Consider the following 15,159-nt stretch of genomic DNA (forward strand, 5'->3'; position numbering starts at 1 on the left):
GTTATTACCCTGCACTTTTTTTAAATTCACGTTTAGAGATTCCCGCGGTGTATTAGTGAACTATCAGTGAATGCACATTTAAAAAGACTAAAATATCGACTTTCAGTGGATATTCAGTGGAATTTGTTTTTTACCAATGTTTTCTATCAACACAGAGTTTACTGAGGTATATCTCAGCGTGCCTGTCAACTTTACACTATTCATAGTGTATATTTCAGAATAGTAAAACTGGTAATATAAATAATTCATGTGACTTCTTTTGCTGTTTAGTACATGAATATCGATCAGCGACAGTTTCCAATTAAAGCAGAAATATACACCTACCTCCACAATATTTATTGATCCATTAGAAGCAAAATACCGAAGTGTTTCGAACTTCAGTTTAGCCTACGTCATGCCAAACATCGAACAAATATCAAGATAATTGAGAATTTATTCATTTTTCTGTGAAGGTAAACACTAATGATAATACAAACGCGGCGAATATTCACCTTCCGGATTCTTTGATTGCACTCATATCTTGGTTATAGATAAATTTTCCTATTTTTTAAATATTCATATTATTCCATGGCAAACCGAAATGTTAAAACGACGTCTGAGGAACAATAGGAAAAATAAAATGCTGTCCGAGAAACAAGTGATTTGTTCCTCGAGACAACGATTTCTCTCATGTATATTTAACCGATAAATATGAATTAATTGGTAGTACTGAATGAGACTTGGAAGAAGAGTATGAATTGTCTATCTCCTGTGCAGGATTCATGTAAACAGATGCTAGTGGTCATATATAACCTACCTTGATCAATTGACCACTAGTGTCTCTGTGCGCCACAATGACCGCAGCGATAATTCAATAATGCCACCATGTAAACGTCATACTGTACACACTGATAACTAACATGATCCAGACGGTTTTTACTTTATTAGATAGTAAACGGTTTGATATATAGATATTAATGTCTGACTATTTTTCATTTTTATTTGCATTGGAATTGCTTTAATTTAAAATTACCACTCGATTTCGCCGCTTTGGGTTTATTCATTCATTGCATTGCTGGGATCTATCCATTTTTCACGTGTCTCCCATTTTCTCTCATACAGCATTCCGTGGAATGAATTCACGGAGCGTTTTTCATTGGAACAATAATTCATTGCATTTTAATGATCCAGTGCTGAATGACGCGGTGATTGAATCAAGTAAAATTTTATTGTGTGATTTCCAGCGGATGTGGCTATTTAGCAAAATTAAATGGTAAAGTTAAAAGTAATGCATTTCATGTCCATTAAGACTTGGTTATTTGCTAATTAAGATCGATTGAAATCGAGAAAATAATCAGATTTTTATTACAAACGTCAGCCCACAAGAATTATTACTGTTACTAAGAACGTCATATATTCTGAATACATCCAGAAAAATCTAAGCTGGATTGAGTTCAGTTGATTAAGTGGGCATAGTCACGAAAAATCAGTCGTAAAATAATGGAGCGAGATAAGGGACAATTTTTACATTGAATCGAGAAAACGACAATTTTAAACAGGCTTCCCAGTTTTTGGAGCTAGCAATGAAAAATATTGCATGATAAATCCAAAAATTTTGGAAAGAATATTTTTTTATTGTAGTATTTTTATATTTCAATATGTCCCTCTTCGGTAATGGCTTGGCTCTCTGAAATCGATTAATTATTGAAATCCAATCGACGACATGCGCTAGACTCATTCGACCCGTGAAAGGTGTATGCAAAATTATGATATATGTGAAATTTGCATTCAATATGTCGAAATGAAACAATAGAATTGAATCGACATACCTTCTTCAGTATACTCCCCGAGTACTCGTGTGCTGGATTAAAAAATCAACTCCTCTAGTTGCTACCAGGAGGTTATCCAAGTCGGAAGTTGAGTTCCAGCGTTTTTGAATTTTTAATCACTCGGAAAAGGGAGTGGGATTACCGGCTCTGTAGCTTTTCCCATTTTTTAAAACTCCGTACGAATTAAACTCGATCCGACTGTACTCAACTCGGTCTCAGACGCTAGCATTACAAAACGCTCCACAGCTTTCAGGTTAAAACATAATCTAATTCGGTTTACAAAGTGATTAATATATTACACGAGGTGACTCATCTCAAGCCTTTCCCAGTTTATTACCGTTAATAGTTACGTGGTTGCTTGTTAACCATACCATTTATCAAGGCAATGAAGAAACTCTTCATGAAAAGCCACAAGTTGAATGTCTCGTCTAGTTTATCTTCACAGGTTATTAACTGATACTCTTATCGTTATTCCAACGAATTCCTCTCGAGTCTCGAGGGGCTAACACAAGCTCTCTAAAGAGATTCTCGCATTAAAAGATCGATCGAGCCCGCAGATGGCTTTCTTGTGTTTCGAGAGTTTTAGCATCCCTTGAGAATAGTAAACCAGCCCTAAACTGAAAGCACCGTAGCAATTAAAGGAGGAAAGGTCGGTGAGGGAGCCACACATCTCTGTTATCAAGTGCAACATACTTGAGTGGATAATCGCTGTAAGTTCTCATTGATTCCATCTGCCGTCATCTGAAATCTCGTTTGCACTCGAAACACTTTTTTCTCAATATTCAGCGGCTTTCGTGGTACTAGTCGAAATTTGTCAAGATATTTCGAGATCGATTCCCTTTCTCCTTTTTATATTAGGATATATTAGGAACCCATGAGGGCGACGGAAACAGGGACAGTGACGGCGGCAGTGGAACATTCAATGTTTGGTCAGACCTGTGACTTTGAAAATTTATCACATTCATTGTTTCCAACAGAATATTTCAATTTTTATTTTCTTCCTGCAGAAACATTTTTCTTCCATTTTTTATTAACCCCTGGCGACTACAAGTATATTATAAGTATAATATGAGCTTCTTAAGTATTATTTTATAATTTTAGTCGTGACCCCAGGATTTAGCAGAAATTCTCAACTGGAGGAACTGCCAAAACCCTAAACTCTGAAACCTGGAATCAATCATCTGGAATAAAGCCAATAAAGCCCTTCCTATTAACTATGATTATAATCCATACCATCGACTGGGATTATAAAGTCACATTCGTCAGACAATCTTTTGAGACTAGATGTGCAGTCTACGATTACTAATAAACCGATAAAGCATATTAAGAAAGATAGATAGTGGACTTAGATCGAACATAATATATCTGCAGCAGTTTTTAACGACGGATGTACTTGTTGCGCACGCAGTCAACTACTGAATATCCATCAAGTGGATGAAATATGTTCAGGTATTTGCGTAGTACGTACGATTGCGGACTTTCAATGGTAATTTGAGTAATATTTACGAAAGTATTGTTTAACTTAATTTTAATTCAGGAAAAAGCTGAACTAAGCTGGCCTGGTTTTTGTATCCCCTTACACACTCAGGTGTAAACCATAAAAAGTATACTAGCGGACCTCGGAAATCGTTGAAGGTAAAATAGACGAGGCAGAAAGCTGGGTGAGAGAATGAGGGCTGGTGTTAGACGCATACACTGTGATTTTGCAGCCCTTGCCTCCTATGAGTTCGTCCAACGCTACAGCTTTATGGCACCTGCGTCATAAAATGGATACAAAGAGGCTATATTACTCGGAACGTAACGCTATGAAGCTGGCCTGGAGACGTGAATCTGCATATGGAACGCGCATTAAGTTTTCTTTCACGCTTAATTTAATACTACGCATAATGGAATAGACGTATAAATAAATGAGCTTTGCTGGTACAATCGGTACATTTTCAGTTCCGTATCGATTTCTTACGTCCTGGATTTTAAGAGCAGTGGGACCATTAACCTGGCGATCATTAGAATTACAAACAAAATAATAATCTCCTTTTTCACAACTTTGTCACAACTTGGAAAACCTGTGTGTGCGCTCAGTCATAATGATACCGGGGAAAAGTAGCGATAGTACTTGCGCAAAGTAGAAAAAAAACGACTTCATGTCAGAGTAATATCTGGTGCTCGCCAAATAGTATTTGTTTCAGTGTTTTACAAGTGAATAATATTCAATGTTATCCGTATTGACTATCGAAAATAATGTCATACATAAAATATTGTTCTCATGTAACTTTTGACTGTTTGTATGGTGAAAATTTTCCGTACAAAAATAAAAGTGTATCTGCACGAAGATAGCATTGTCAAGAGTCTGGTATGTCCGTATCATGGCCGCACCAGCAATAACAATTGTGGGGGGGTGAAGAAGACGGTGGTGGACACGACACTGTTTGCCTTCCGGACTGAGATCCAATTCACTCCACTCTCTATAGAAAGCCTGGCTGAGAGGATGGCTGCATTTCGTCGTAACTCGCGGCGACAGCACCAAGAAAAATTGGTTTTGGCCCCATTGGGGCCAAAAGGCGGTGTGCAAAAGACCTTCAAGGGGGTTCAATGAAAAAAGACAGTGGGAAAAAGTATGAAAGCAACGGTGTTAAGCGAGGGGGGCAGTGAAGGAAGCGAGAGGGCGGATTGTCTCCTACCGTAGTACACCATCTAATATCTTATGATTTAGTGTTCCGGATGCAGGCGCTTTTAAACATCGTATAGCAGCTTCCTCGCCGATGTACCTGCGCCAAATTAAACTTCCTCACCGCTTTTCTCTACTGTGGCCATTTTTTCATCCATATTACTCACCACTACCCTCACATTTTTTCATACTCTTTCCTCATTTCTATAGTTTTCTCATTTTTTTTGTTCATTCATTTTTTTACTAAGGGCTTTGAAATGTTTTTCATAAATTTTTCTTTACATCGCGAAGCTCAATGATTAATTTCAATATTATATCATCAGCGTAACAATAAAGATACATCGGCCCCACGGAACTTTTCAGCCCCTTCTTCTAACGATTGAAGGGTGTCTTCTCTATTCGTGTTTTCTTCGAAGTTTCGGAAAAGATGCGCTATTTTTGTGGGATATTTGTCTGCGTGAATTCAATTTTTTAAGTTTAAATACTGAAGACTTGGTAATACTTGATATTTAGTATATCTTAGTATATCTGAAAGGCGTGGTGAACATGAGATGGGTTTTGGTGGAGTAACCACCGGTCCCAGAAATATATGTTGTGAATTATCCAAAAGCTATGGGGTCGAAAAAAATCGAATAAGCTCGTTTGTCACGGCCCAAAAGCGGCCATGATGCTGAAAAATCGAGTGACAAACCGACCATAAACAAACAGAATTATATGGCGGGTGGTTCACTTGATCCTCTTCGTATGTCGGGTTTTGTATACAGTGAATGGCGCAATGCAACGTATATGCTAAACGGATTTTCTTTTTTCCCTGGAAAACACGTACGCGCAAATCACGCAACTGTGACTATTTTATGCGACGAATAACTTGCGTTCAGCATCTCTCTCCAAACCGTTGAACAACTTATTATTTTCTTCCATACATGAAAATTATTGAATTAGAATTGGAAAGTTCTTGAAATTTAGTTAAAATAGTCATCTACATGTACGATTATATGAGTTTGAATTCAGATTCAATTAGAAATGATACTCAATTCCCTTTTTATCTTGCTACTTCAATCAACATGGCTTATCAGATCAGTGACAATTGATTTTTTTTAAGACAGCTTAAATTTTCCATCTCAATGGAAAAATAGAGAATGACGAGAACAATCAAAAAATCAACTGATCAGCTAAGGAAAAATTCTACGGAAATTCTACAGAGTGTCACAATGTCAGTCACAATTTCCTATTCATAATTCGAAAATTCACGTGCAATTCTCGGCTCTCTTTCAATGAATTAATTTAATCTTTGAGAAGAACATGATTTCGAATAATCTCGTCATATTCATAAAAGTGATTTGGACGATATAAATAAATATGGAGAAATATTTCCATGGAAAAGTACAATAGTGTCAAATAATTCCAAGTATCCAGCGTTTATAAAAGAAATGACGGATCAACCTATGGTGCTTTGAATAAAACAACTTATATATGAGTAAGTTGATAAGTTTTCATTTCAATTTATGAATTCCGATGGATAATATTTCAAGACTGATAGATAAAAAAGTACACTCGACATTTCATTGGTTCCGTTATCATTCATAAAATTTTATCATTACTTTGCAGTTCTCACAATACTACTTGTAAAATATGTGCCAGCAGTGGAGATTGTGAAGAAATATGAGAGGGGAAAAACGCAATATCACGACGAAGACGATGGAGAAGCTGTTACTAACGGGGGGGAAGATTTAACGAAGAAGAATCTCTGTAAATCGACGTGATGAGCTACATAAGAACCAGAAGAACACTGAACTGGTGATGTCTTACCTCAGGGTCGAAATCAGAAAGTACTGCCTTAGGATTTCCCGTACCATGTTAAATGATAAAAGTTTGCCTTGGATCTTCTTTTTTTCATCTAGCTTTGACTCCCTGATAGTTCACCCCTGGTAGATGAGAGAGAAAAAGCATTTGCGAAAGGGGAAGCTTGTGCTTCGACAGCAATTTTTTCAACACCGGAGAGAAAGAAGACTGAGGTACAGCATAAAGTAGGGCTGGGTATATTTATAGAGTCTTTTATATTAAAAGTGGCTTCACGATCTCTCTCCCTCCTTTGTGTGGAGGTGGATTTCTAAATTACATTGTTCGATAATGAAATGAAGTGCTGAAGAGACATCACGGGCTAATGGTATTACATTGGATTTTTTTCACTAGTCGGTTCCGCGGAATTTTAATTCAATCATCTTACTCCGGTGGTAGTAATAAAAAAACCTTATATGGCTAAGTTATTCTGTCAATTTAAAAAAAAGTACTCAAGTGCACTCACAACGCCTACTATCCCATGTTTACCTTAAAGTTATTAATATTAAATGAAAAATTCTCAAATTCAAATATCCCGTTGTTTGATCAATTATATTGGTTATCAAAATTAATGGAAATTTTTTGTCACCTGAAAATTAATTTTCTACATTATCGTGAGAGAACGAGAGAATCGAAAACAATATATAGAATTGATTCGTATTATATATCCATATATATATTATATCCACTGGGAAGAGACAATATACAGATTGAAGAATAGTTTAATAAATTTTTTAGTGAAAACAATAAGGGTGTGCTGAATATTTTTTTAGTCTAGGGACGTTCGATAAATTTGAAATGGCCAGTTATGTGTACACTATATACAACAGTGGTGGTAGCAGCAAATTGCTGCAAGAGACCATACGAGGAAGAGGTATGACGGGGTTAACTGTCACGTGTCAGACGTTTGTCTCGTTATCGCATAACGATATATAGTAATAATGCGTCCAGCACCTCCCATCGCGGAGTTCTAGCGCGTTCATGAAATAATAAACAGACCCACTACAGACGGAATGTTACGATGAATGAAACAAGAGGCGAAATTAAGTAAAAAGAATATGGAAAAGTTTTCATATTAGTCTTCATCTCGGTGAAGGCATGGGGATCATGATAAAAAGCATTAAAGCAAATTCAATGCATGTCAGAAAATCAAAAAATCAAATAAGAAAATATCATAGTTAATCACCTGTCAAAGCTCATTTTTAATGGAAAAATGTACTTGGCATTTTTCTCTTCTCCAATGCTCTCGCGAAATAACAATAATTTATCGTAAAATTGATCATAAGCAAAATGTAGATGAGACTTTGCTTTCAACTTTGCGAAAAACTTTTTAAAGATTTTTCATTTTTTATGATTTATTTTCCGATTAAAAGTCACACAGGCGCATTCTTAGCCCTTTTTTATTTAAAAATGGTGGTGCGTGATTCTGCGAATTTTTCATTATTTTATATTTATTAGATTTGTGATTTTTGTTAGAAATAGGAGTTAACTTAGAGCGCTGAGAGAGCAGGGTGGGTACCTGGGATTTCATCGGTTTTTATGAGCTCGTCCTAACTTTCCCTCGTATTTAATTAACCACGATCCCTTAAATCACGCAACGACGTTATGAACTCTCCTGGTGCGCCACGAACCCACTAGGAATTCCATATATTCCTCCCCCAGTTCTTTCCCTTCCCCCTTTCATAGTTCTCATGCTGGTTATGCAGGGGGAGCTATTCACTGAGGAATTATGTGACATTATGATATCTGAGTGCGAGTGATCCTTTAATTATGTCAGTGGTTTATGAGATTCTTCAAATTTCATGGTGGTTCAGCAAAATGTAGTAATTGTATTGATTCCTATTGCTATTGTTGAGTAATCATGAGATTCTGCATTATCAATCATACCTTCTCTATGATGTTGAATAATTCCAACGAAACTCGTGATTATCATATTATAGTCTTTCCATGTAGGTCAAAAGTGCATGATATTGAATTTGGCAGTTTTTCGGTGATTTACCTATCCGCATTTTCTTCATCATTTCTCAATGCACAACGAATACAGAATAGCGAATGAATCAAAGAAATACAGAGGATATTTCTATCGAGATAGAGATAAATTGAAAGGCCCTGCACATAAAGCTAGAAAACCCCATCACCGTTGAGTTTCAGTGAATGTGTTTACTGGATTAAGGTAATGGCGGCGAATGAACTGGCAACTGCGGTTCAGACCCTCATGGAAGAATAAACTTCAGTGGATTTTTCTCACTGTTTAGAGAAGGTGTGTCCTGAATCACAACAGTATCTTCTGCACCGTGAAGCGGAAGATGTCTTTTTTCCATTCATGGTTTGTCCGGAAAAATCAGAGTGATATGATTTTATCAACAGCTCGCGAGCCATCTTCCAAAACAACCTTTTTTCCAATTTTCGTAAAACATCCGTGATAAATAAAACACTATCGTATACCTCTCCGAGAATATATTGAACAATCATTGGATTCACTCTTGCTTTATGGTCATAACAAAAACTACGACTACATCACTTGTTCCGTATTTGTGCAGCAGTCCATTGGCTATGAAAATAAACGAAGTCCCGTTGAACATGTTGTATTTATTTTTCCACCTCGCACCAGAAGCTTAGGGAAAAAACATTATTTGTAAAGATCAATATTTTTTTACGGAAATATGAAATTGACTCACGAAATGGAATTGACAATGGAATTAGAGTGGAGCTGGAAGGGCGACAGAAAGTGACAAGGTGACTTAAGAAATTGTTCTAAGAAGATCTTTCCCTGGCACTTTTCCGTCGACTCTCATCGCGAAGACAAATAAACTAGGCTGTCACAATATTTCGTTGGGCTACCACAGTCTCTTCAGAAACGGAAACAGAAAGGAAAGAAGAAATGAGGGAGCTTTCGGTTTGATTCGACGGAGCTTAGCGTCAATTATAGAAGTTGCGACAACTCAATTCGACGAGAAGTAATTCATTTCATAGCGAATGCCTCTTTTTCTATCACATTGCTTTGCTAATTATTTATAACTGTGTTAGCTTACGAATCTTTGAACAATTTGTACTTTTCTTCAGTACCATTGTGACACCCAACTTTTCTCAAGACGAGGATACCATTAGAAGTTGTCTTGCTGTACTTTCAAGAGAACATCCAACACACATATGCCTCTAGATAGAATGCACCGTCTGCATCTTGTTGGGAAGAAAGAATTGAAGCTTACGTGTGCTTGTTAGTTATATAAACTTCATGCTTATTTAATCGAGAATATACCATGTATATACCATACATGATAACGTTCCTCATTGAGACCCGTTGATTCGCCTCAGCGAGTTGGTAAACGGAAATCCAAATGAAGGGAGAGCTTAAACTCTGTGGTATGCAAAGTATGATGTGAAAACGAGACACAGGTGAGGAGAATGAAGCGGAGGAAGGAAACAGCAAATCGTAGATGCAGAGTTTTGTACTTAATCCCCATGATGCGTCAGTCAAATACACAGGGTAATGAAAGCAATTCTACCTTTCGGTCAGTAAACTCATTATCAACTTTTCAAAGTTATTTTAACAAACTAATTTCAGTGACCAATTAACTGATTTCAAATTTTTAGTTCCATATCGTGATTAATAACCTTATCGAAACCAGACAAGAACCATTTTTTAAAGGTCGTCATGGTCTCGTAAAATCTCAGGATTTTTGCAATCGTCGCTGGTTGGAAAGACATTGGATCGACGTATTATCTCTTTTGAGAATGCAGGAAGTTTTACCTTGTATGGATGTCAACTTGAGGGAATGCAACAATCCAATGTCTGTGAAAGCGACGACGATTCCAAAACTTTTGGTGTTTTTTCGACCGTAACGATCTGTCCAAAATAAATCCCATCTAATCTTGAGAACATGGCAACTCGATATCTTCTCGTGCAAAAATATAGCAGCGCAATACTAAACTTTTAATGTAAATTACTTGATATTTTCACCTAGAAAAGTTTTTCACTCACAGTTGGTGTATCCTACGAACATTCTTTGTATTGCACTTATAACGATTCTATCAGTTGGTTCTTCAGATTTTCTGTCAGAGAAATCTCGTCTGCCTAGTCCAATTAAAATACCCACGCTACTTGACTGCGCTTTGCATTTACCACTTCGAGATAGTACGAAAGAAATAAAGAGCAAGTGGTTGTAACTGGAATAAAGAGAAAAAAAGAAGTGGAATAGAACGAGCTGGAAATTATCGGTATCAATTCTCGACTAATGACTGCAATCTCATTCGATGAAAATTGATTTCCAATAAGTTTTAAATAATTTACTTGATTGACATGAAAGACAAGAAATTTCCCAGAAAAACTAAAAATCGACATCCTCAAAATTATGAGATGAACTCAACTCAATATATTTGGCTGTTTTATACAATTACGTATACGTATTGTAGAATAAATTCCGTGCAGCACGTAGCATAAGGTAAATCTCGATTTTTAACTGCTTTCGTGATCACAACCATTAAAACAAGAATAGGATAAAGCTGGGTGAAACAGGTGAGGGCAAAGTGGAGTATTAAGAGCCACGAGTTGATCGTCACTGCTCGAATCGTTTCAACTCGCACTACAGTTGTCGTGACGGACAACACGACTATATTATTGCCCCTTTCTGCCTACTATCAATCACAGGGTGCAATTGATTAGGTTTCATATTTTCTTACCCCGGGAAAAACATTAATCTCACATCCATCACTGTTATTCGTGAAATAGTCCCAAATAGAATCATTTGTTAATGTAGAAATGGGGAAAATTGATAGAAAAACTTTAATATCGAGTATTTTTTTTGATGAGCGGTCGTCTACTATTTATGTGAAACCGAATTTCAAGCGCGTAGCGAAAATAGGAAGTGAAAGAGAAAAAGAAGAATATGAAGAAAATGTGGGGTGCGACTACTATGACCCGCCGGGTTTTCTTGTATTTCCACGAGTAATTTTCCGCCGGGTTGTCGCGGCGAATGTTTATTCATAAGTCGTTGGAATGCACCACAGTCCACGATTGTCCAGCGGCATGCCCGACGGCTCGATCCTCTTTTCGTTTATTCTCCCGCCTTGGCTTTTTCTTTTGCGTTTACCGTCTCAGCCATGTTAATATCAGGGTAATGAACAAAAATTGAAACTGCCTCATACCATCGATGAGCGCCACGAGTATTCCACAGAGGATCTTCATAAAACATTTACCTACTTGTTTTCTATCTAATTTACTCTTACAATCCCCACCCGATGATCCTTTCCAATTATCAATAATCAACGCAAGTTGTATTGATCTTGAGCTACCAATACTGAATAATTTCGACTGTCAGTCAGAACACTGGAAAAAATGTAGAATTATAGGAGAAAAAGTCCACAGATATTGAGTGTACAATATACACGGGCATTGTCAAGAGTGAGAATTTATCTATAGCTTCCTTTCCATTAAATATCACCCTCACACATGTCTGAAGTATGATAGAGAAAGAGTAAACTATGACTGCACTTCAAACGCACGTGTCTCTATGTACTCTGTGAAGTAGGAATTGGCTGACAAATGTCAATCGTGGTTGTGTTCACAGTAAAGTCTCTAATCGGCTCAAGATTACTATCCCCACTAAGACTCGAGGAACGTCAATTTAAACTCGTTTCCTCCTATATTAAAAAAAAAATCGATGAAAAGTCGAAGAGACGATTTACAACCTCATGCAAATCCACAAGTGCCATGCACTTACCTTGAGTCTCTGTCGGCGTTGTCACGTCCCCTCAATATTTTACTTCTACTGTCAATATATAACACTCTTCACAGCTTCGCTAATATACGCATTTTTTAATTTAATTTATTCCCAACTAGAGAACCTCTGGGCACATCGTTCGGTGGTATATCTCGTGCGGAGAGAAATATCCCCTGCGCGTTGTACACGAACAAGCATCAGACTAGAAACTGCGATACGGCGTCCGACGAGAGCTTACCCTCAACTTACTTCGTTCCGGTGATAACGCATGCGCAAATTTTGACCGCCGAAAAATAGTTCTTTATTATTCACCAGCATGATGAGCACGCAAGCTATCTTCTTGCGATATTATCGGTAGTGGTAATCAGTTGATAACGATTAACACCTGCAGTTTTGAAAAAAATTGGGGGACTTCTAATAACTTCTTCTTTTCTAAATGCGCAGCGCAGATTCAGTTGGCAATAGCTCACTGTCATCATTAAAATTGACAGGATAATCGACGACGTTGGGATTGGAATAATTAGTAATATGTATAATGATTTGAAATGGGCACTGGGATAATAATGTCAAAGGGTCCTGCATCGTCCTGCGCCGGCGTGGGGATTGAGAGGTGTGGAAGGGTAGTTGGGGGTGCACGGGGGTAAGTCAGTCTGGCCGTAGCGCGCGCTCAGAAAAGTACCCGTGTCGGAGCTCACGATAATGTCGGTCACTTTTAATTCGATACTCTTTTCACCCCTTTGTTAATTAAATTTCTAAAGCACAAGCGCACATTCACTCAAATCAAATTTTTTTACCACAATCTTCATTGTTTATTGAGATCCATCGGCTTGGTTTTCAAAAGAAAGTGTTCTCTTTAGACTCGGTTGGTTGGAGTTTCGAAAACGAATTGTTGTTTCGGTTGAGATCGACTGAGTACCGCTGATGGTGTTTAGTTATTGCATAATAGACAAAGAGCATGTTTAGCTGAAACGGAAATTGCATTTCTAATTGGGATAACAGAAATTTTGAGATTACAAGTCATGAAGAATTATTTCGATTACGAGCAACCAAGTTGTAAAGACGGAAATTGTAGACTTCGGCTTTGGTGAACAGCAATTACGGGGAGAAACTGCGAGAACTGGGGCTGAAATAATTCTGACAATGTCATGCAGAGGATCGAGAGAATACTTGAGAACTAGCATTGGGATTATGAGAAAATTAATGAGTTTCTGTGAACGTGCTATGACCACAAAAGTGACCACACCAAGTGACAGAGTTATGACGGAATAGATCAAATTATTTGATTTGATCACCTTTAAGTTGCGCCTCGTAACACATGTTAGTGAATATAATCAGAAGCTGAGAGACATATTTGTAATACGTATTATCAATTTCCATCGTTTTTAAATTTTGGCATCAGAAAGGCAAAAGGAAAATTGATGTGAAACACTACACGAAACTCGAAGACCAATTATTTTTCCTATCCTGGATAAAAGCTGAAGGAGTTTTGTGACGTTACTTGACACGTCTTTATCAGTTTCAAAGAAAAGTTTTGTAAAAGGTGATTTTTCGTCGACAATTGGACACATTGTGATACGGTAGACCCCACCGTGAACGAAGAGTGAATAATCGCAACATTTTCAGGCTGAAAAAAGGAAACAACGTGCTTGCTTCTTTTGTGGATAATCAAATCCATAAGAAATATTGAGACCTTATCGATGTATCAATCGAGCGTTCCGTCATAGCCACCGTAAAGTATATCACGATAAAAAAGAAGCCCAACGAAAGCCCTCTGGAGTCACCATTTTCGTGACTTTGTGAAGTTTTTGTACGACGGAAAACCTCATCGGTTCAAAGTTGGGCTGTTCCCCCTCAGCATCACAAGACGTTGACCATTAGGAACATTCCTCAGATTTGATGGAAAGAAGAATGTGCAGTGGAGAAAATAAAATTCGATAAAAAAGTCGAATTGAGTGAGAAAACTACTTAGCCAATAGAAAATGACACTTCTTCTTTTTCAATTTCTCCCAAGCCATACGACAAATTATTGAGAAATTGGATTATTTCGAATCATGTAAGGTGAAATTTAAATACGTCTTCTATTATTACAAAAATTAATTGAGTTGGAAATGTGAGACCATAAGTACTGGAAGTGGACATTACATTTATTGGAGAATCAAGTGACGTGGAAAATTTGACACAGAATACGAAAAATATGGAATGGTCATGGAATCACAGAAAGAAAGCTGAGTAGTGATAATATGATAGTTGCTGCGGTGGCATTTATCATATAGCTGGAATGCGGTATAACCAAGTGGAATACGCTGTACAATAACAAAAATAAACCATTAGCGTCCAGTGCTCTCCACTGAGTGTACTCTTGTTTTAATTTCCGGACGTGCACGACAATGATTCACGAGTATTGAAATCATTGTGACGTTTTCGGGCAATCGAATGTAATGACGTGAGAATGAAAAAATTTCATGAATACGTACTCAACCATTATAAAATGAGTCAATGACAAATATCAATACTGACAAATTAGAATAATTATTGTGTAAATATTCGGGGCGAAATCATTCCATAGATAGAACGATTTAACTCTCATATTGGAATATCAGATGTTCTATAATATGATGCAAACTGATTGTGTGACCGGAGTTCTATAGCAGTTTTATTATCAGTGTTTCCTTCCATAAAAGATTTGATTGCATTGAGGCCAGCCAGTCGTGCAACTCTTACAATAAAGATTATTTTTTTTACTTACAACTATTGCAACTCCATACCGTTCCCTCATATGATTTGATTATTTGGTGTTGTGCCATACATCTTTAATCATCATTAACTACGGATGAAGAGTTGGTGAATCTCGTTGAGACGTGATTAGCATCAATAATGATCGAAGAGCGGTATGATTATTGACATTGGTGAATTTATTTTTCCTCAGGTGCGGTAATACCACAAGGAAAAATTTGGTGTTGATTTGTGGAGTGGCGCGAGCGTTAGGACAGGGAAGAGAGTGGTCAATATGACTCCTATCTTCCTCGTCCTGTTGGTGGCGATCAACCCAATAATCGCGCAGAATCATGGTGAGTAAATAAATATATCACGAGAATGTTCGAATTGACTCTTTGAATCCTGGAGTTGT

At 37.3% G+C, this 15,159-nt stretch overlaps 1 protein-coding gene across 2 annotated transcripts in view; it reads left to right on the top strand.

The window, feature by feature from the left end:
• Lar (tyrosine-protein phosphatase Lar) overlaps nt 1–15,159 on the top strand; it is a 144,996-nt gene that overhangs the window by 7,217 nt on the left and 122,620 nt on the right. For both annotated transcript variants that reach the window (XM_011316751.1, XM_011316752.1), the window contains exon 3: nt 14,959–15,100. In XM_011316751.1, coding sequence (XP_011315053.1) covers nt 15,040–15,100 — 61 coding nt within the window. In that variant the 5' untranslated portion in view covers nt 14,959–15,039. The remainder of the gene's footprint in view (nt 1–14,958; nt 15,101–15,159) is intronic.

The sequence above is a fragment of the Fopius arisanus genome, unplaced genomic scaffold, assembly GCF_000806365.1.
Source record: "Fopius arisanus strain USDA-PBARC FA_bdor unplaced genomic scaffold, ASM80636v1 scaffold00008, whole genome shotgun sequence".
Lineage (NCBI taxonomy): Eukaryota > Metazoa > Arthropoda > Insecta > Hymenoptera > Braconidae > Fopius > Fopius arisanus.